Raw genomic sequence first — 22,215 nt, 5'->3', positions numbered from 1 at the left:
ACTGACACTTGAATCTGTCTGTGTGATAACATGCCAAAAACTCTCTCTGTCTTCTGTCTCTCTTCTGTTTGTGTTTGGGTCCAGAGAGCACATTATCTAAGGCCCGTGACCCCTGTGGGATGGAAACCCTGCCCTTGAATGGTAACTTCAACAACAGCTACTCCCTGCGCAGTGGCCCAGGGGGTGGAGGCGGGGGAAGCTGTGACTTCCTTGGTGGCGGGGGCGGGGACAGTCCCCCCCCCCTCCTCAATCCCCGCAGCTCAGAGGCCCTGGGAGGAGGAGGCATCCGGCGAAACCTCTCTGATGCCGCGGCCTTTGAGAAAATGATAATCTCTGAGCTTGTGCACAACAACCTAAGAGGTGGTGTTGGCGGAGGAGGAGGAGCGGGTGACGTAGGGGACAGGGTGTGTGGCAGCCTGGCCAGGGGACGTCCTCACGGTGGGGTTAGTCGTGGGACAACGGGGGTTGGGCCAGAGCCATCTATGAGCATGGATGAGGACGAGGATTTTCGGAGAGAGGGGCGGCAGCGTGCTCCGCAGGATGTGGAGCTGCTCTATAAAGCTCTGGAGGAGCCCCTGCTGTTGCAGCGAGCCCAGTCAGTTCTCTACCAAAGCGATCCAGAGGAGTCAGAGAGCTACACGGCAGACCTCACCGAGAGCCTGGGCCACAGCGGCCATAGTGGGCAGAGTGCTGGCGGGCAGGGAGGCAACAGAGCACCAGACTCCCCTGCCCGTGACTCCCTGTACACCAGCATCACCAACCTGCGAGACTCACCGTACCCTGACAGCAGTCCTGAGCCCCTGGAGGTGGTACCTCGTTCAGCCCAGCCACCTGAAGAGCTGTACTACAGCTCCGGGAGGCCCGCCCTGGGGTCTCGTGGGGCCCCCATGCAGACCTTCTACCAGGTCCCACCCCGGAGACCAAGTGGGGAGGGACACCAGGCTCAGGAGCCTGCCCACAATGAGGGAGACGGACAGATGCAGCTGGTCACCAGCCTGTGACTGGAGCCTGAAGGAGGAAATTGGGGACTTATGTGATGGCCAGAGCCACCTCCTAGCCCGCCTCGTTCTCACGTCTCTCCACTATCTGCTTGTTTGGTTGCCTTTCTTTCTCTTGACTTTTATTCAACTAACAGATGAGCAAACAGAGTGACCTTCAGTGGGGGTCGTGGCTGACTCTGCAGAATCAGCCTTTATCTTTAGCCCTCCTTCGTCTCATGGAGATAAGTGATGGGTGTTTTTCCGCAGAGCATTCATCGGCTCTCTCCAATCCCAGTCCTCCCCAGTTCCTTTGGTACCCTAAGGCCAAGTCCAGCACTCTGAATGTACCGATTCACCCCCTTAACCTTCAGATATTTCAAAACTTTAAAACTTTGTTTTTTATGTAATTTCACTTTAGACCGGCCTCCGGAGATGGAAATTTCGTTTTGTATTTTATCTCATTTCCCTTTCATACCATCCATAGGTCTTTTTTGAGTCATCATTTGATAGGAGTAGTTAGCTGTGGAGACAGGAATATAGTACACTATAATAACCTAAAAAATGTCTCACAGAAAGCTCTTCATTGTTGCCAAAAATATCTTTTATTGAGCCAGAACAGAAACTAGAACACACACATACACACTCACTCATCCAGAAGTGCTCATTACTGAACATCAAAAGTGAAAACAGGACGCCATCTAAGTAAAAGGGAGCAAGAGCTTTTGTTCCAAGCAGGCAGTGGGAGCTGATTCAGTGTAGTTGCCTTCATTTTCACTTGCTGAATCAACGGCTATGTACAGAAGTGGAGTAGAGGCAGAGACGGACACTGAGGAGGCACCCGACCACCACTGCATTCTTAAGACTGACCAATCCTCTCCACTGTTCTCTCTGGTTGTTTGCTTTAGGCATTTGAAAAGTTAAATGACTGCCTTCCTATTGTTTTGAAGAGAGTATTCAATTTGTTGACTTTGGGTCTGCATTCTCTGGGGGCTGCAAGAGCGAACTGGTGTCGCCCCCTCCCCCTGTACTTTGCTGTTAGAGCCTAGCCAGTTGAAGTGGACCTGTTTCCTGTGTGTGGTTGTGACAAACAAGACTGTAAATGTCGCAAACGCACTAGTCGACCAATTGGTATAACCATGTACATAGGAACCACACATGAATCTACTTTATTCCTACTATGTAAATAGAGACACCAGATGATCAAAAGCAACAAAAAGTAACAAATACTATGAAAAATGACTTCTTGTACTGCAACAAACCGACGAAAGAAAAAAATAAAAATGTTTTGGAGTTCGTGACCTGAATGATACATTCTATCTCTCTCCCCTGTTGCTTGATCTCTTGCTCTCTCGCTCTCTCCCTCTCTTGCTCTCTCATTCTTTTGCCCCAGCACTGGGCCATTCAGTGAAAAATTCTTAGTGATCCAATGGAGAGAGAAAGGCAGAGAGAGAGAAAGACAGATTATAATGTGTTGTAGATTTTATTTATACAAATGAAAAATGGAACAAAAAATCCTGGCACAATTTTATGTAATATAATCTGTTACATGTTGTTAATGTTTGACCTCTGACAGCCGAAGGCAGCATGGTGTGGGGCAAGCGAGATCGTCAAATGTCATACTGTGCCTCACAGGCACAATAAAGCATTGTGGGTAAATGACAACATCCGTGAAAGGATTTGGTTTGCTCTTGTATTATTTGGAAGGTATAACCAGATCACATACTTTTAACAACATGGGTTTTAGCATGTTTGATAATGACGTTTCTTTTGCTATCGGAGAATATTGTATTTTGCTGTTTCTTAAGATAGTTTCAGCATTACTCCAGAGCCTAATGTGACAATTCATTCATTTCCAGTGTGCATGTGTTTGTGTGCATGTGTGTAAGTATGAACGTGTCTGAATGGCTGGTTATGTGTCCAGAGTGCTTGTACGTGGCGTGCACCAGAATTTTGTATGTGCACAGACATAGGCTATTTTTTGTGACATGACTTGAATGCACATCAGAGAAGGGGGATACTCATCTCAGAGAGCTGCCATTACGTCTCAGCCTCAAATGAAAGTTGCTCTTGCCATGGCGTTCAGGTACAAGGAGGACATGAGAAATCAGACCGCCTCGGGAGACGTGAGATAACCGTATACCATGAAAATGACAAGCAGGGTTGACCGATCGGGAGGAACATGTTTCCAATATGCCACCTTATGCAAGCGATACATTTGAGAAATTAGCTGTCAAGAGAGGGCCGCTCATGAGGCTCCTTTCATCCAGCTGAAATCTGTCTGACCTTTTAAAAAAAAGTAAGAGAATTTGCCTTCTTCTACGCTCTATTTATAGGTATTTGTTATGGTTTATCAGTTTTTATGTATGTTTTTGTAATATCTATTCACATTGATTTATTCATGCCTTTTTTTGATGTCTCCCTCAAAAATTGCGCCAAGCAAAAGTGTGAGATGGGTGGACGGAACGTGAGCAGAAAATAGATGCATCCACTGCAGTGTGACATTTGGCTAGGGCCTGACTGTCCCACTTCTAAGAGAACCCAAAGGACAGCTTTTAGCTGTGGCTCCTGGGGCTGAGAGAGAGAGAGAGGGTTAAAGACAGATAAGCAAGAGGGATTACAAGGATTTGCCGCCATTTATTCTTGTTATTCAAATCACTTGTGTAAGTAACATTGTATGGGCCACGGAGCGCGATGAGGCTCAGAAAGACGGCCCTAGTATCATCACTTGAGTTATAGAGGGAACATGTGCAATACTGGTTTGACGGTACGTGACTTGGATTTGTAGCTGAACCTGGGAGCTGCCTGTGTTTACAAATGAAAAGACAATATGCACATGTATTCTGCTCTGCTGCAGTGCTGGACAATGTGAAGCACGGATCTTAAGGCTCAGTGGAGGGGCGCTGTACCAAGGCAACACTCACTGGTCAGCTGAGGACAACTGAATGTATTTTAAAAAGCAGGACTGAAGATAAAACAATTCACTCCAGGGTGCAAGTGTTAATGGGAAACACAAGACGGCCATCATCGTCTTTATCCTCATCATTCTCACTGCCATCATCATTAACTCCATCCCTCCCTCAGTCTATTTGACATAATGTGCTGATGCTGATCTCTGCTGCTCAGCTGGGACCCGCCCCAGGGAGAAACACTGTTTAGACAGACACTCCCCATGAGAGGAGGAATGTGCGTCACCTTGGGCCTCCTTCCCCTTTTTCCAGCACCTCCCAGCTCCTTCTCCTTTCCTCCCTCTTCCCCCATCTCATCCACATTTTAATATCAATCTCAATGGACTCCATTAGTGCAGCACTTCTTTGAGAGTGTTAATTTGTTTTGTCAAAACCTTTGTTTATCCCAGATTAATATCTTAATAAACAGAGCAGTGCTGTACTGTGGTAAATGATAGTGAGAGTACAGTAGGAGGCCCATGCTATTGGATGGAGGCTCACACAATGGAAGTTTCTCCATCACTCAAAGCCCTCCAAACCTCTGATTACAGTAATAACACTGTGGGTACTAATTTACTTGCTTTGAACTTTCCCTCACTCTCTTTTCTGCTCGGTGTGTCTGTCTCTTTCTGCAAATGTTTAACACAATTCCCATTCCATGACGGTGGCAAGCTTGATATGCTTGTGCTCCGGTGGTTAGGTGGAAAGTTCTTTAAAAGGTGGGATGCTCAACCTTTGACACAGTGCTGTCTCACCCCTGCAGCTTAGTGTCAGTAGAGAGCGAGCTGTGGCATTGTTCAGTCTGTCATTAGACAGCAGAGGTCCCAGCAGGTCTACAGTACATTTACTTGCAGTTGACGCTTTCACACAGTCCTTGTTTTTGTTTTTTTTTCTTACCAGGGATTTGTGTCCTGCATATCACACCAGGAGGGCAGTTGGGAATTGGTGGGGGCCAGGATACTGGTGTGTGAGTTCAACAGCAGCAGAGGGTCATTATGTCTGCAAATACTGGCCCAAGAGGAGAGAGAGCAGGGATGCAGCAGACATGTCGCAGATGTCACAGATTCAGAACCATAGGCAGTGGGGGATGGGGGGGGGGGGTGTGGAGTGACACTGTGCAGGGTTGGATCTGGAGATAAGGAGATGGATGTGGTGCTTTGTTTCAGAGGGCTCTCTGTTGGTGGTTTGCAGTCCAGAGGTTATCACTTTATTGTTTAAATTGATCAAGATGATGTGAATGTTGTTTGGTTTAATGGATGCTTCCTTAAAAAAATGTGAAAATGAATCTACTGCCTCATCAGCCAATTAAATCCAGATTTTTAGAGTCCTAACAAATGCGTCAGGATTTTCCTATAGAGATTTTTTAAAAGCAAATGTAAACAATGATAAAGTAGTACTATTTTGTTATTGGTCTCTTGTTACGTGTCCACATGACTGATATACAGTACTTATAGTGTAGTTTTAAGATTATGTAGGGGTATGGCATAAACCCAATGTTGAGGATTGTGCTGTTTCTCCTTAGTGCTGAATATGTGTCCGTGGAGCTGACTGACAGACATATATACAATACACATCTTCAGGCAGGTTAGGTAGTTTTTTAAACTGAAGAGGAGAAAGACCTTCATCTGCTGCTAACATCCTTCCACATCCAGCAGTGAAACTGTAGGCATGATTTATTTTCTTTTGTTCCCCTTTTCCTCCATTGGGTGCACTGTCTCTGAGAGTGGGGAGGAGATGAATTGTGCCTGCATGTGCCTGTCCATGGCTGTAGTGGTCGTCCATGGAACAAGCCAGGAAATTCTGCCCCAGACGGTCTGTGTCCATCATCAGAGGTATAATAGCTGGCTATAGCAGGTGTGAGTGGGAAACTCTGAGTAGCAGCTAAGGGCTGTATTAGCTCAGTACAGTACAACCTGGTCAGTATTGGACGTCACTGAAATACTTAAATTTTTAGAATAAATTATAGGGTGCTAGTGGTTTTACATCATCATGTAAATTTATCATGTACCACTGAGACGTTTGTGAACTGAAATTAATATAACACCTTGATTCTGTTTCTATTTTCTTTGAGGAATGGTGTTTATATGTTTGTTCTTTTTCTCACGGTCATTGCTTTGACAGCTGCCTGGGCCAAAGGGGATACTTTTCTGTGAGTGTTTGCATCATCGCAGGTCAGAGCGACCTTGTATCAGCACATATTAATAAAAAACTATTGAAAATATACACCATTCATTCTTCAGGGTTTCTCTGGGAATTTCTTAGAAGGACTCAATTGTGATGTGTGTGTGTGGGTGTACAGCCTAATTGCTTGTGTGCTTATGCATTGGCCAGTGTGATAAAAGTATATCAGGACACAGAAATTATTATTAATCCTTCGCTGTACCATGTGCATATAAACTTTAGTATACCTACCTTGTGATTCAAACTGGAAATGAAAAGACATTTTTAAGCACTAATACAGAGGTTATGTTTTATTCATAGCTGTCCTGCAGGTTACGACAGCATTGTGCTGCTCATCTGTGCACCATGGGAAGCATGGGACTGAAGCAAAGCAACCCAGCCCCTTCCTGAGTCAGCTCCCCTTTGAACCACACACTGTATGCATATGCAGATTTGACCTGCTGGTTGGGATGATGATTCTGTCAAACACTGGTCTGTGTCCAAAGCATACTACACAAAGTAATCAAAGAGATTCAGAAAAAGCAAGCTGTCAGTTTAGGAGACAAAGCCCAGAGCCCCAAAACTCTTAGTGTTTGGACAGGGACTAGTAAGAGCTTAACGCACTGGGGAGGATGAGAGGACTGGTCCCATACTAATCTGAAAAAACAAGGCTTTGTTTCACTACAGTGACCCAAAGTCAGTATTACAGAGGCCAGCTTCAGTGATGCTTTCAACCATCTCATATGTATATGTATGTACAGACCTTTGGGCATACTTGCTCAGCTAGATTCAGCTTTACAAAGCATCAGTCAAGGTTAATTAATCATACGGTGTGGTGTGATCCCCGATGTAATCTTTTAATAACTGCCGTATGAATACAGCTCACTGATTTTTGAAGGCAACACTGTATGCTTGGAGCTGCCTGTTAAGCGACAACAGCAAACACCAGTAGGCGAACTTTAGTACACTCCAGAGTAAGCATAAACGTTGTGATCAACTAGAGATCAGTTAGGGATAACGCACCCAAATGTCTGGGTTATTGCAGTCCACCTACCTTTCATACAAGCTTTTTTATCCCTGATGTGGTGTGATCAGTGTTCACCTCCCACTGAGTTTTGCTTTCTTGACTGCACATAATACCGTTCACAGTGGAGTGTGATTGGTAACTAATTAGCCAAGATCTAATTATGTGCATCAGAGCATAGAATTCATCCATAATTACAGTCTTTCCAAGTACCTCCTCTTTCCATGTCATACTGTATGCTGTACATGTGTCATTACATGTGATGACTCACCCCCTACCCATCCACCCATCTGCCCAGCTCCTGCCTTGCTCATGTCCCCTCAGTGAAAGTCCCTGAGAGAGGAGGCTCTAAGGCCTTGACCATTCAATCACCCTCTTTTCACCGGTCGTACAATCACACTTTCACACACTGACATACCAAACATGAGCAACATAGCATCTAACCCCTGACACACTCGCTTCCTGATACTCAGTCCATCTGAGAGGTAGAAAGGTTGTTTTTTTTCAAGGTCATTGCACATTTAGGGAAGCTTAAAATAGAGTCAGACGTGGGCTAACCAAGACTCAAAGCAACTCTCAGCAGATCCCAAGAGATAGAAAAAAGAAATGTATTAAATTCAGCCTGAAACCCCTGTGTGCTTGTGTGTAACTGTAATTACTACCATAAATCAAGCCACAGGGGAAGCTAATCTTCTAACATAGGCATATAACAGTTAAATCAACTCATACGCAGGTATTGATCGCATTAAAGAACCACATTATAGCCAATCAACAGTACTATAAGGGAGCCTTGATTTATTTAAACACAATAATTTTTGTTAATCATAGAAATGCAGTATGTAGAAATAAGATGTATATTCTGTGAGTGTCAGTACATTCACGAATTGAAGCTTTTGCAATCTAGAAGAAATATGCATTAATTGAGGTGTAATTGTTAATGATGTTGCTTGTGTACCTCTGTGTTGCGGGACTCATGACTATTTACTGCCCCCTAGTGGTATTAAAATGATACTTAAGTTCGGTGTTGCCTTCAATAGTTTAGAAAACAAGTTTTTAAAAAAATGACCAGGCAATCCAGGGTGGCATAAACAGTTTATTTCAAAATTCATGACAATAATTAATCATTTTTAAAATGCCTATTGTAATTATTAGTATATTTGAATTCACCAAGTATTTGTTATTACAAAATAATTCATAATCACAACAAGATCTGGTGGCAGTGGATAAGATGCTGCCTGTGTTGTGACACATCTACCAATGTGTCCCTGAGCAAGACACTTAACCCCTAGTTGCTCCAGAGGCGTATGACCTCTGACATGTATAGCAATTGTAAGTTGCTTTGGATAAAAGCATCAGTTAAATGAATAAATGTAAATAAATGTAAATCTCTAAGTACAAATGCAGAGAGAAAAGCAAAGGATGTTGTGATTCAAGTGGTATGAATAAACATGTCAATAGATGATGCAGCAATAATGGAGTAAAGGCAGGGTTACTAATTATTGATTGGATACATAAAGAAATGACATGTAGTAAACTCCAACAGAAAATAAATAAACATGCATTATGTATTCTGTTGTGCATTATCTCATTAAAATCATTCATTCTAATGACTCACAATATAATATAGAACATTTGAACAATATTTATTATTTATTTATTTATTATTATACTATACAGTATACTGTTATGTAAGTACATTCATATTAATACTTAAATATGAAGTTGTCTCACAGCTGTGTATGTGGTATCTTTTCTGACAGGCTTTCAGTCCACCCGTCCTTTGGTCAAGATATGCACTTAATATTCTTATTTTTGTTGTTTTTTATGAGACCAGTATCTTCCATTTCATCAATGAAATTATGATATTTACTATGATTACTGTCATGTAATTAAATAATTTGGCACACTGTAATAACTAATAATAACTATAACTAATAACTAATAATAATAACTAATGTTCATCTTAAATGAATAATATGTTATCTGATCTGTCTGGTTGACTGATGAAAAATAGGCTAAAAGCAGCACATGGTCAACACCAGTGCCCATTGGGATTGTCTCATTTTTCTATGATGGCAAAATATTGCAATCATATACAATTCTGCAAATAGAGCTTGCAAAAAAATACATCTTCTAACATTGTGAAAAAAACAACATGTTCACAAAGAGAGCACGTATGAAAATGATTCTTTAAACAAAAGTGCACTTGATCCCAAAAGGAGCTGCCAGTAAATGTACCACATACCCAGATATTGAGAAAAGTTGATGTTGTATATATAATATAGGTTATTATTATTATTATTATATTATTATTATTACTACTACTAGTTCTTCATGTTGGGTGTTGACTCCACATCAGTGTCCTGCAGCAAACAAAACATTTGCTAAATCAAACAAAAGCAACAGAAAAAGAGCATTTTAACAGAAAAAAAGATAATAAATCATATATAGAAAGCTTCTTACTTATTGGTGCAGTAGAGCACCCGCTGACCTGGTCCTGGTCAAAGCCGTGTTTGTTCACCAAAGCTGCGGCTTCACCTGTCATGTCAAAACCTTGGATGGCAGCTCTGGAGACAGAAACAACAAGGAATATAGACATGAGCCTCTGCACAGTAACAGCTCAGCTCGGTTTTTGCTCACTTTCAAAGCAGACGCTAGACAAGTTCTGAAGTTCAGACTGGCCCTTCAGATTGGGATGGGGGTGGGGGAAGACGTTACCTCTGACAGCTGTACACACAGCAGCAACAGGCAAAAGGAAACAAGGTATGAAGGAGACTGGAAATTGGAAAGCGACAGAGATTGCTCTTTGGGCACAGTTATGAATGTAGAGTGACAGAGAGCAAGAGGCAGTCTCACCGCTGATTTGACAGCAGAGGTTGGCCTTCATTCTCCTGATCTTCACGACCATCATCACCAAGAGTCTGTCCATTGTGCATGACCCTGATCGTGGAGAAGAATTCACAGCCATCATCAGTTAACAGATGAGCATAAGAAAACCAAGAGTGAGCACTTAATTTCATTTCGCTGGAAGATCAATCTGGAGCGGCTCACGCAGTGTCACCATTGTGGTGCGTTCTGTGTAGTTTTGTCTATTTCTGCTTTCTTGTTTGTGTTATATAGTCTTACGTTATGTATTTTTTCAATGCGTCCATGCAAAATTAAAGTTAGATTTGATTTGATTTGATTTGATTTGATTTTAGGTCAGTCTATAGTCTATTTAGGATGACAACTTGCTTTGTTATCCATTCAACTCAAGTATTTAAGAAAGAATACTTTTACCTGTCTGCTAGTACATGAAAATGTAGAGTAAGTGTTAGGGCATGTTGGCAGGTTGTTTAAATAGCTCTTTTTTCCAATTGTTTTCATTTACTTACATATTATTAATTTGTTAGTTTTTTCCTCTTTCTAGCTTTCATCCTATTTTATCACTGCAGATTTCTTTCTCTTTATTGTAATTTATTTATTTAGTACCATTTTGTAAACATCCTAAACAAAAGCTAACATAACCTGTGGGATGAGGCAGTACATAACACAATGATCTTCAATAGGACACCTCATACAACTGGGCCATAAATACAATAGAAAAATTACATACATACAACTGTCTAATTTATTGGACTAAATACTTACCTAGCATTGTCTTTTCCTCCTGGATCATCCCTCAGGTTTCTGAGGAAGACATTTATAATAGTTGCACAATAATCATGATGATTGAACACATTTAAAAAAATATATAATAAACACAAACAGACAATACACCAATACCAAAAATGTACCTGTACATGGCTTGATAATTGGAGGCACTGTTAGCATCAGGGGTACATGTGTCTCCACTGCAAAACAAATACTAGATAAGAATGGCACTAAATCTCTTCTGAGAAACCTTCAAACGAAAAAAAGGCTACAGACACAAGCAAATAATTCTCCTTCTCACTTTTTAGGCAGCTGGATTCCCTCGTTGCTCAAGTTGCAGTCCAGACTAAGGGATTGAGGAGTCTTGCCATCAGCCCTAGGATCAATACTATGGAGACAAAGGTAGCTTTTAGCAGATTACAGTGTAGATCTCCAATTGTTATTTTAAAAAACACACTTTGACAAGCAGGCTAACAAGAGGTCAGATTGGATATTGTTAACATGGCCATCTAATCTGTAAATATGCGCACTTTCAAGTGTGTTATCTTCCCCAATATAATTTTCACCACTTCCACACGGATCAGTGGCAAATGATAATTCACTCAGCCTATTATGACGAGGAAAAGATAAGGATGTATTCAACTGATATCCATTACATTTATTCACTTAGCTGACGCTTTTATCCAAAATGACTTAAAATTGCTATTTATGTCAGATGTCGCACAGCTCTGGAGCAACTAGGGGTTAAGGGTCTTGCTCAGGGACACATTGGTGGATGGCATACAGTGGGAATTGAACCCTGGTCTCTCACATCATAGAGAAGCATCTTGTCTATGCGCCATCACCACCAGCCATATCCACTGATCTGTGCTGAAAGTAGCTTCCGAAAGTTAGCTCACCTGATAACACTGTCCAAATCATCAGCTGTGACCTCCAGGACTACACTTCCTGCATTGGGTCTTAAAGGGAAATCCAACATAAAGGTAGTTAGTTGTCAAGTTAAAACGAGTTAGCCTAATGTTGAGTCTTGAATGGATTACACTCATATTGTCAATGAAGTAATTTTATCTTATTTCCTATTCACTTTTTCTCTAGAGCAGCTCTGCTGGAAACAAATATCTTAAACAAGTTTTGAACTTTTAGCAGGCCTAATGTTTTTACCTTTACCGAATTTAACAAACTAAAACTTAATGACAGAAGTGCATTTATGTACGCTCAAAGGAACAGTGCCAGCTGAAATGTATGTGAACAGTAACACTGACCTAGTTTCTTCTGTCTCTCCTTTCGCTCCCTGTGAAGTCCCTTTTCTGAAACAAGAGGAAGTACATAGGTCTTAAAAAAGTGATATGAGAAACCATAAATGTGTACTGGCATTCGATGGTTGTTGCAAATAGAATAGAACTCACTTCAATTCCTTTTTCCGAAACACGCAACACCAAATCATCAAGAAGAGCGCCATCACACCAGATAGAAACGCTACACAGACTGAACGACAGACACAATGCAAACAGGTTATCACCAAATATTGAATTGAATTTATTGAAGGATAGCCCCTTGAGATGCAGCATCTCATTTTCAAGGGGGTCCAATAGCACTAATACACAATATTATAGATATATACCTGACCTTATAAAAAATGTATTTACAGTATCGCCAACAAAAATCTTGTGAGGCACAAAATAACAACACTCACAGATGAGGACACCTTGTGTTGGTAAGTCACTCTCCTCCAGAAACTCTGTAGGTGGGATAATTGTATATATCATGTATATATGTATATTTATGATCAGTGGTATGAGATAAGATTCAATAGTAAATCAGTTATTTATAACATCTCATTGCCCTACCTGTAGTTAATTTATAATTCACACAGGTCTCTTTTACAAAGGTCCCCCTCTGAAAAGCAAAATCATAGCCTATATTGTGAGAGTGTAGAGTACATATTTCACATGTACAACAAAAAAATCAGTATGACTTTTATTGATTCAAGTACATATTAAAATAGAGGGAGACTTACATCAGGAGTAATGCACTTTACTTCAAGTTCTCGACAGTGTCTTGTGATGACCGAAAGATTGCCCATACTCATTACAAGATCAGCATCAAAATGTAGATTGCCAGGTGCAGCATGAGCAATTACTGTCTGTTGGGAGAATAATAAAAAGCTGATTTTGACTAACTACAATCAGAACAAATAACATTTACAGGAATGTCATTTCTCAAGTTGTCAACTTTCACTTTCACTTTATTTCTCCCCCTTTCTTCAAAACACATAGTAAAGGATTGTAAAGCCTTTGTCAAAATTATTTTATAAAACAAAACTATTAACTACTACAGAGTTTACAAGCAAACCAACATACCTCATTATAATGGACAAAAATCTCACTTCCCTCGGGACATTTATTTAAGAACTTGAATCCGTTAGCAGTCTTAATGTCATTGCAGGAAAGGTTTCTCTGAGGGCATCCTATGAGACAACAGAGTTGTACAGTTAATTAACATTAACAAAATTTTAGGCTCTCTACATACATGCTAAAATACCAACAGGAACAATCGAAGCTCACAGATACCAGAGAAGAGATCAGGAAAAAACAGAAAGAACAGAGAAAAACAGTCTCTCACCTAGTGTCAGTCCCCTACAGAGTGGCACAATAATGGTAGAAATAAGAAACATTTGAAGGGTCATTTTGTCAAAGTAAAGAGAACACACGCACACACACGTCTGAAGAGAGAAGTAGCTACTGTAGCTATAAGCAGGAAGTGTAAGAGCTTCCTGTTTGTGTCATGAATATCAAGTTGGACCAAATTTAAACAGTGCTGTAATGATACTTATCTTCAACTGGTCTATAATAATGATATAACATATAATATAATAATTATTATAACAAAAATCAGTGAAGGAAACCATGTACTGGTATTTTCCACCTTCTTTTGTGTATTTGTAATTGTGCACACTGAACACAAGGGGATGCCCTCATCCTACAGGTCAAAGACATACATTGACCAGACCTGACTGTGAAGAGACACAAAAACACCACAGGGTTTTAATTTCATTCTAAATAAAATGGATATAAATGGTCTATCTTCTCTGAAGAATACACATAAATAGAACAAGTATTTTTTAGCACTCAGGTGGGTGCATTTGTATTGATCCATGTTCACATTTGTGATGCATATATTCTCCTGTTATCTTTGGAGATGAGGATGAAGAGGATGGCAGTCCTCCTGACATATTCCAGCAATGAGAGAACAGAGGGAGAAGAGAGGCCTCTGTCATTTTTCTTTCTCACACACACTCACACACAGTGCGAAGATAAAGCAGAAGCCGCCATGGTGCAGCACGCTTCATTTCCACTGCATCTTCTATGGTCCACCGAGAAAACACAGACCACAGTCTGTGTCACTCAATATGGGCCCCGCTCTATCTCTTCAACTCTGTCTACCTCCCTAACTCCACCTCTCTGCCTCTCCTCTGCTCTTCCCTGTCTCTCTTACATTGCAAGAGTCCACCAGCTTTCAATGTGCTTCCAGAACATAATCTCAACAAGTTTCCACCTTAAAAATAATTATCACATTGGCTTAGAAATAGATAAAGTGACATTGTGACCCAGCAGATTTACCTTTTAGCCAACTTGGAGTGACTAACTAGTTTAACATCGCTTCATCCTTGATTGCTTCATCCTCCTTGGCGAGACATTTGCTGAATAAAGATGATAGCCTCACAACAGGCATGAATGAGAGAATAAATGAACATGGTTCAGCTCCCCTGGTGGGAAGCTGTGTGGATGTGGACCTGTCCAGTCATCTGATAATCCATTTTCCATAGACATAAAGTGACAGTGGGAGGCTTGGATATCCTACCATCCCTCTCCATATCCACAGAGCCCCAGCATAAACAAAGGAGAGCAGCAATGACGCAGGACAGGCTGAAAACACATACAGAGCTGTGGATACGCATGTCACGGCCCACACTCCCACAAACACTATGCGTCTAGTTCTGTAGTCTGAAAAATGGAGTAAATGCCAAACCGTCTAAACAGGACTTTTAGGGTAAATAATTACAAATCTGCTGCTTTTGAGTGCCCTCCCCATCTATCTCAACTCTTCCCTTGTTCCGATCATAAGAGCGGCGATAAGAGATAAATAGCTCTTTTCATGTCCAACTACCACCCCCTAATCCCTCATTTTCTGTCTGTTGATGAGGGTAGAACTCTGAGAGTTTGAAAGGTAGACAGTTTTGGCTCTGGTATTTGAAGGGGTTTTTTTTAGCAACAAAAGAAGGCCAGGGTTAAATTGACCCCTGTAAAGTTTGTACAGTTCACTATTTTGAACCCAAGTTTAAAACAAAAACTGGGTGCACCATTCAGGGCGTGTGAGTTGTAGAGTCAAAGCTGGGGAAAAGCAACACCCTAAGAATCCTGAGTAGCTCTGAAACAATAGTGCTGGCTGCTCAGTACCCTGCTTGGCTTGAATTTGCTGAACTCCACAACAATTTTAAAATACACGCAACCAAAACAGCACATACAGACCAGGAGTGACTCCTTTTAAGAAAATAGTATCATGTTCACACCCTGACAGTGAGTATTTTAGACCATCTCTGTAGATTGCTTAAGATAATTTTACCAGTTACATTATTCAAGCAGAGAGCAGCACCACAGGCCTTTGCATGGCATTTTCCCTAAACCCCAGCCTTAGAAGTGATTGACCCATTACTAGGAAAAAGCACTGAATCACTAGGGGTGCTTTCAAGTAAAATGGTAATAAGCATAGGCTAATCCCTCATTCTGTGCGCAAGACCAAAGGAGAGGTGAGTTCAGAGAACGGCAAATCGTGCTGGCTTTTTTACGACACTTTGGTCTGTCCAGTATGAAGCCTGAAACCCCCACTGGCATAGGTTGGATATCACAAAGGGCCATCGGCGTCACCATATTTTCCATATTAATGTGCAATAATCTTTATGATGCAGCCTGTCTCGCAGGTCTTCAAAGAACGGAGGCTTGTTTGAAGTTCACGTAACGTGACGCCCCACCGTTACTGAACCTGCCCGGATTTAGAGAGAGAGACAGCTTCAGAGCTCAGCGACTACTGAATTGTCTAGATGATAAATAAATGTTGTCAGTCAGTGTCTAGTCAGTTTGCTTGCTACACCAACGGTTAAGAGTCCGCCGCAAAGTAGTGAGAGAATAACTTCACACACCTGACTGCGACACAGACACCTGTCGCTCTCGTTACTGTCTCTGTCCTCGCTCAGAGACACCTTTGCTCAGTTTGACTGTCTCTCTGCTTCAGGATGTTTCCCTCTGAAGTGGCCGTGAAGTGCACTTTATCAGAGGAGCTGAAGTTAACCTTTGTGTAGATGTGTATTGAGATTTCTGTCTGATCACAATGAGCAGTGAGCTCGTCTCATCGAGTACAGACCCAGACTGCGTCTGTCAGAAAGCGGGTAGCCTACTGTCATATCAGCAGAGCAATTACGCAGGGTAATGAACAGCAGGGGACAGTTCAATTTTGTTAAAAAATTATGACTTCATTCTCATTAGATTGCAATTTTATTTTCATAATATTTTGCTTTTGTCTCAAAATATTATTCTGCAAATGTCAGAGAACACATATAAGTGGGAGAGATTCTGAATGTGCAGAAAGTTTTGAACATGAGCAGAAAACCTGCTTAAATACAGGAGCTCTTACAGTCCAGGAGTTTCTAAGTGAATTAAAATGAATTGATTTATCATTGAGGTAAAAAGGTACCACATGCACATTTAAAGCCTTCACTTCAACTACTATGTTGACTCAGCAGGGATGAAATTAAATGAGAAATGTTGAGAAAAATGTCTGACAGCAATACAGAATGCCGGAGAGCCTTACTGCAATATATTAGCCTACACTATAGTTTTATATTTTGAATTGTCACGTGTCACCTGAATTTTGTGTTTCCTTTTATATAGCCTAAATAAAGACATTTCCTCAATAAATTGGTGCAGAAAAAATCACCAGAATGCAGGAAATTAAGTGTTTAAAGCCCAAATCTTTCAGGGGACTAAAAACATGAAAGATTTCTGGGCTGAGCTAAGCACCCAATGTTTCAAGAGCCTGGAAATGCCCCTGCAAAGAGACATCTACACCCTGCCAGCACAGGAAGCACACCAACAGCAACCCACACTGACATACAAAGAAATATGTACACAGTAATCACATTCATCTGGGCATTCAACCAGCTTACCCACTGGACAGTGATGTGTCAGTGTGTTCGGTAATACAATGTACAACACATTCAATCATACTATGTGGCTACATTATTGCACAAAAAAAGAACAGTTAATAAAAGTAAATTAGCAGGTCTGAAAGAATATGCTTCAGGAGTTCTAGGAGTGGAAGTGTTATGGGAATGTATGGGAATGTACACATATTAAAGCCCCTTCCATAGCGGCCAACTCTCCCCCTCATTTCCAAAACCACAGCGCTCCTTTACAGAGCTTGGTTAGCTTGGGCACAGCAACCTGATTCTGCTGAGAAAGTCTTATAAAAGGAAGCAAATAAAACAACCCAATCAAAAACACCTCTCCTCCACAGAGCCAAACATGAAAATCTGAAACATTTCAGCTAAGAGACTAACCCCTGCCAGAAGGCCTTTCAGTGTTTGAATATAAAGGCTTGGTGAGGCTGTATCACATACATTAGGTTATAACATACAGCCATGTCAAAGCACAGTACAGTAAAATGCACAGCAGCTCTTATTCACATGGTGCTGAGGCACATGTTGTGCAACATCGGAGAGCAACTTGGACGGCCTCTATTAATCTGTTTTCCAGCTCAATCTCCTGAGAGGGATCGCTGTCAGAAAACAAACCTCTCTGTTTGAAGCATGGCCTCCAGTTAAACTTGTTTAACTCCGGCCTTTCTCTGTACGTTTCACTCTCCCACTTTCCCTCTCACTCCTCTTTCTCCACTTTCCTTCCCGTCATCTCTTCCTCCCTCTCTCTGCTCTTTGCTCTCCTTCACCATCATTTCCCCCGTGTGTCTTTTCTTTACTCTCTCTATTTCTCCCCCCCACCCCATTCTCTGCTGGCGTAAGTCTCAGTATTTGGCTAGGCGAACCAAGAGCAAGCGAGTCTTGTTACAGCAGTCCAGGCTCTCTGATAAAGCCCTACATTGTGAAGGATAATCCCTCACAAACAATCAGGATTTTTATACCGTGCCCTCTGTTATTTCTGTAGCCTCACACCTAAATATACACACAGCATGCACACACACATACAATACAACTTAACTCACACATGCAACCATTTGATCTGACACACAAACAAATACATGTGCAAGCACTGGCATGCACTGCATATTAAGTGGACTCATGACAAAGTATGCAAGACATTCTCATCAAATAATGCCTTTAGTTAATTTTGTTGTGCTGCTCTCCATGCAAACTGCTTACTGTCACAGCAGCATCCAAGTCTATCTCACCTAAAGCTATGAGTGACGTGATTTGTAAATTGGAAGTTGCTGCAGTGCTGTAAAATGTCACTTAAGTCAGTATGTCTATCGCTGTCATGTTTTGCTAAGGTAGCCCTTATGTAGCTGTTCACACTTGGCTGAGCCCTGTTGTTAAATAAACAAAAGCCTTGTGTTTGGCTCTGCCGCGGATCGGTCAGGCGATCAGGCACTCACCTGAAAAATTGGAGAGAGGGGAATGGAGAACAGAGCAGGAGATCTGCGCACTGCAAGAAGTGTACATTTTACACACTTACTTAGAAGATCAATTTCACATTTTGATTTGTATGAAAAGCACAGGTGAATTTAATCATGTTAACAATGGCGGTGTGTCATTTAGGTGTTTACCTAACTGTACCTTACTCGGACACTCATTAAGGTTATTTGTTCTATCTGTGTGTGTGCAATAATTTCACTCCACTGTCTATGACTGACAACTTAACTCAAGATAATGATGTTCAAATGAATAACACTCATTAATAAAACTGATTTGCACTGTAAACAAGATAACTTGTTCAAATGCATTACTTTTCAATTCAATTTTAAAGTTTAATTTTTTATACAATTTTACTGGCTTGTGGACCTTTTTTGGCAGTGTGTGAGTTCTAGCCAAAGACAGCTGTTCAGTGTCTAGACAGGTAGATACCTCTGTGGTTCCAGGTCTGGGATTGTCTCGCTGTCACTGTCATCATTCCTCATCCTCCAGCAGGAGGTTTCCTTCACTGTTTTAAACGGCCGTTGGCATCTGTCACCACAAAGGGGAAGGAGAAACATAATTACAGGATAGAGGCGACCATAACTCACCCCCAAGGATAACACTAATAACAATGGTAGCCAGCAGCCGTGACTGTCAGACTGACATTGTTTAACAATCGCACCAAATAACTATAGACAATGCATTGTAAAAGCCAACTTGCTACTCAATACCACCAAGAAAGAGATTTTTTATTTTAAGAGACATTGAGAGAAAGTATAATAAAAGATTTACTGTTATTAAACATAATATCTGCTACTTACTGTACCATACTTATGGCCCTCTATCTACCAATTACACAAGCTCTCCTTGGCAAGTGATGTTAGCAGCATTGCACACACAAATTACTCACTAGCTCACCTCATTTATAACTAGGAATTACAGGAATTTTGCCAGGTGCCCACTGTGTGCATGCTTATTAAACTATTAGCACTAATCTATCATCACACCTACATGCAGAAAACATAGATGAAAGTATATAGACACACTTCTTCTTCGTTGGCTGATGTACTGCAGTGTAGTAAGTGTGGCCTCAGCATCTCAGGTTTTTAAATTCTCCATGCTAATTCCAGCTGGTTCCTGGAAAGGACTGTAATTAGGAGTACCACTGTACTGACAGCACACTCCTCGCTGTCACAGACACACTTTGCATCATGGTCTGGCACATACAACACTTTAGTGTCCACTCAGGACTGCACTGTGAACTCTTACATGCTCACTCTTGCACATACATTTATACTGTCTTATACTCACATCGGCCAACAGCCTTATACATTAAGGAGACTAGGTAAATAATCAGAAACATTATGGCATCATTTTAGCAAAACAAGGTGAATTTTAAGGTGTCCTTAAAGGGGCATTATGAAGTTTTCAGCAGCCACTAGTGGTGCGGTTCTAAGACTGCAACCTGGTATGAGCTCATGCACGTGCTTGCTTGAACTCATGAGCAAGCATAATCCGAAACACAACCGCTTTCATACAGAAATCCACATTAGTTACAGCGACTGTGAGGTGGAGAAGCTGTGTACCTGAGTATTGGTAAAACCACAATAAATCTAAATTGAACGTTACGAAGCAAACAGCGACAGGTCCGAGCTAATGTAATGTTAGCTGGCTGTCCTGCCTGCATCACTGTAGGCTAGTATAAACAAATCGCTCAACATTTGCTTTTTGCAGTTACATCCTTTTTTACAGGCTATGTCAACACTTTGACATAATACAAGTGCTACACAGGATAGCATCATGTGTCGCGTTAGCTGGTGAAGTAATGTGGAAAGCAATACCACTTTGCACCGAACGTTAGCAACATTACCAATTGCTCGTCGTAAGCCGGCGAGCTAACTTTACTCTCTCCGTGACACCAGCCTTTCTTATGTCCACTGTGAATCTCGTTTAGTCTGATGGGCTTCATTATATAACCTGGTGTGCTCACATTAATAGCAGAGTAGCGGTTGACGCAAGCAACAGAGAAAACAGGCGTGTTTTTAATTTCTAAGTGAGGCCCAGTCAGGCATGTTTTTAATTTCTAAGTGAGGCCCATTGACAAAAAGGAAGTAAAAATTTGAAGAGATTTCATTGAAAAACTACATATAGCCCCTTTAAAGCGAGACTATACAATTCCTGTGGAACAATAGCCACTATGGCCACAAGTGGCAATTACACAATAATTGCACATTGAATGTAAATGCTCCGCCTTTCTAGTCTTTTCGACCACTCAAAGCGCTTTTACACTACATCTGCATTCACCAGTCACACACATTCATACACTGAGCCTAAGTGCTCAAACGGAAACTAACATTCACACTCACTCATACACTTGCGGAATAGCCGCCAGGGGGGGTTCAGTATCTTGCCCAAGGACACTTCGACACGCAACCGGATTGAACCGCCGACCTTCTGATTAACGGCCAACCCGCTCTACCTCCTGAGCCACAGCCGCCCCCATAATACAATATAGTGAAATAGTACCACAAGAAGAATCATAAAGTCACTAAACAAACTCAGTAATGTCAGTTATTCAGCAATATCTATCTAAAGTTTGCTTACATTGTGGCCTAAACAACATCTTAAACAGATGTGTTTGGAGGTATGTGCATGCTCTAACACATTTTAACATGCAAACATCCAGTCAAATTGTCACATTAAACATAGGCTACACGCAGATGTTAATACACAAATGAAGACTCAGGTATACACTGTCCCAAAATGTTTCATACACACAAGAGAGATTGCTTGTGAGATCATCTTAGATCCTTATAGCTATAGAGTGAGCATGGAGGTCGGTTGTATCTAACTTTATGAGCTTCACTTTAGTAATAGACTGTAGTTTGTGTAAGTGATGAATGGGCTGTTTTCATGATTCCCTCGCTTGTATTAACATGGGCTGAGTGTCATGTCACTATTACATTACCACTACATGTGAATGTGTGTTGCAGGAGGCTTAGGTTGTTGACCTTGGAACCCAGGATCGTCCTCCCACCTCTCCACTGCAGTCATCACTGACACCTCATGGATCCTGTCTATTGTTTTTATTCCCATGATCTTGTTTCTGCATTCCAGTCTGCCCTCAGCAGACTGCACGTTATGGAATCAACATGCACACACACACACACACACACACACACACACACACACACACACACACACACACACACACACACACAGGCACAAACACACACAAGACACATCTCTCTTTCTAACCGCACAATATAAACAAAGTGGTTTAGTATCTCTATCGACAACTTGTTTTGTCTAGGTCCTGGTAGATAAGCTTGTTTTAGTGAAGAATGTTATGTCAAAGTCTAACTCACTTGTTCAAGTGAGTCAAATCTTTTCCTGTTGGTTTCATCCTTGTTTTTGTATATATATAATGCTTTGTTGTGTGTAGGCCCCAGGAAAAGTAACTGCTACTTTAGTGGCAGTTAATGGGGATCCAAATAAAGAATAATAACAATATTTAGAATAAGAATATAAGACTATTTAAATGTGTTTAGTTCTGGTTTACTTTACTGGTGACAGAGAGAGAGACCAAGAGCTGGATAATTTGCTGAAAACACCTTGTCCTTAACAGCGTTGCAGAAAAGCTGCAGGTAGCTAAGGTCACACTGCCCTAAAACATTCAGCTTGACACTAAAATAAACACACCACACATTATGGCGCCAGGTCTTATCAGGTAACCTTTCTATTGTATTGTTCTTTTGTAATGCCTCCTCACCCTTGTAAAGACAACAATAT

At 41.3% G+C, this 22,215-nt stretch overlaps 2 protein-coding genes across 5 annotated transcripts in view; one reads left to right on the top strand and one right to left on the bottom strand.

The window, feature by feature from the left end:
- Nucleotides 1-2,642, top strand: part of adgrl1a (adhesion G protein-coupled receptor L1a) — a 97,533-nt gene extending 94,891 nt beyond the window's left edge. For 2 of the 3 annotated variants that reach the window (XM_038709925.1, XM_038709923.1), the window contains one exon: nucleotides 85-1,001. In XM_038709925.1, coding sequence (XP_038565853.1) covers nucleotides 85-1,001 — 917 coding nt within the window. Of the gene's footprint in view, nucleotides 1-84 lie in introns of all 3 variants that reach the window. The other variant, XM_038709924.1, reaches the window with a different exon arrangement.
- Nucleotides 2,643-8,184: 5,542 nt separating this feature from the next.
- On the bottom strand, nucleotides 8,185-13,488 carry LOC119896518. Of its 2 annotated transcripts, XM_038709979.1 has the most exons (14): nucleotides 13,365-13,488; nucleotides 13,103-13,209; nucleotides 12,760-12,885; nucleotides 12,590-12,638; nucleotides 12,436-12,480; nucleotides 12,149-12,227; nucleotides 12,005-12,049; nucleotides 11,642-11,701; nucleotides 11,044-11,130; nucleotides 10,886-10,942; nucleotides 10,740-10,778; nucleotides 9,966-10,049; nucleotides 9,573-9,676; nucleotides 8,185-9,472 (listed from the first exon to the last, which is right to left on the bottom strand). In XM_038709979.1, the coding sequence occupies exons 1-14, from the start codon at nucleotides 13,426-13,428 to the stop codon at nucleotides 9,465-9,467; spliced, it is 954 nt and encodes a 317-aa protein (XP_038565907.1). In that variant the 5' UTR covers nucleotides 13,429-13,488; the 3' UTR covers nucleotides 8,185-9,464. The 2 variants fall into 2 exon arrangements, with proteins under 2 accessions (XP_038565907.1, XP_038565908.1); XM_038709980.1 differs by lacking the exon at nucleotides 12,005-12,049.
- Nucleotides 13,489-22,215: the final 8,727 nt, after the last annotated feature.

Source organism: Micropterus salmoides, unplaced genomic scaffold (assembly GCF_014851395.1).
Source record: "Micropterus salmoides isolate LMB-PRFRI ecotype aquatic unplaced genomic scaffold, ASM1485139v1 Ms_hic_scaffold_10, whole genome shotgun sequence".
NCBI lineage: Eukaryota > Metazoa > Chordata > Actinopteri > Centrarchiformes > Centrarchidae > Micropterus > Micropterus salmoides.
This window is presented reverse-complemented; position numbering and strand designations above follow the sequence as displayed.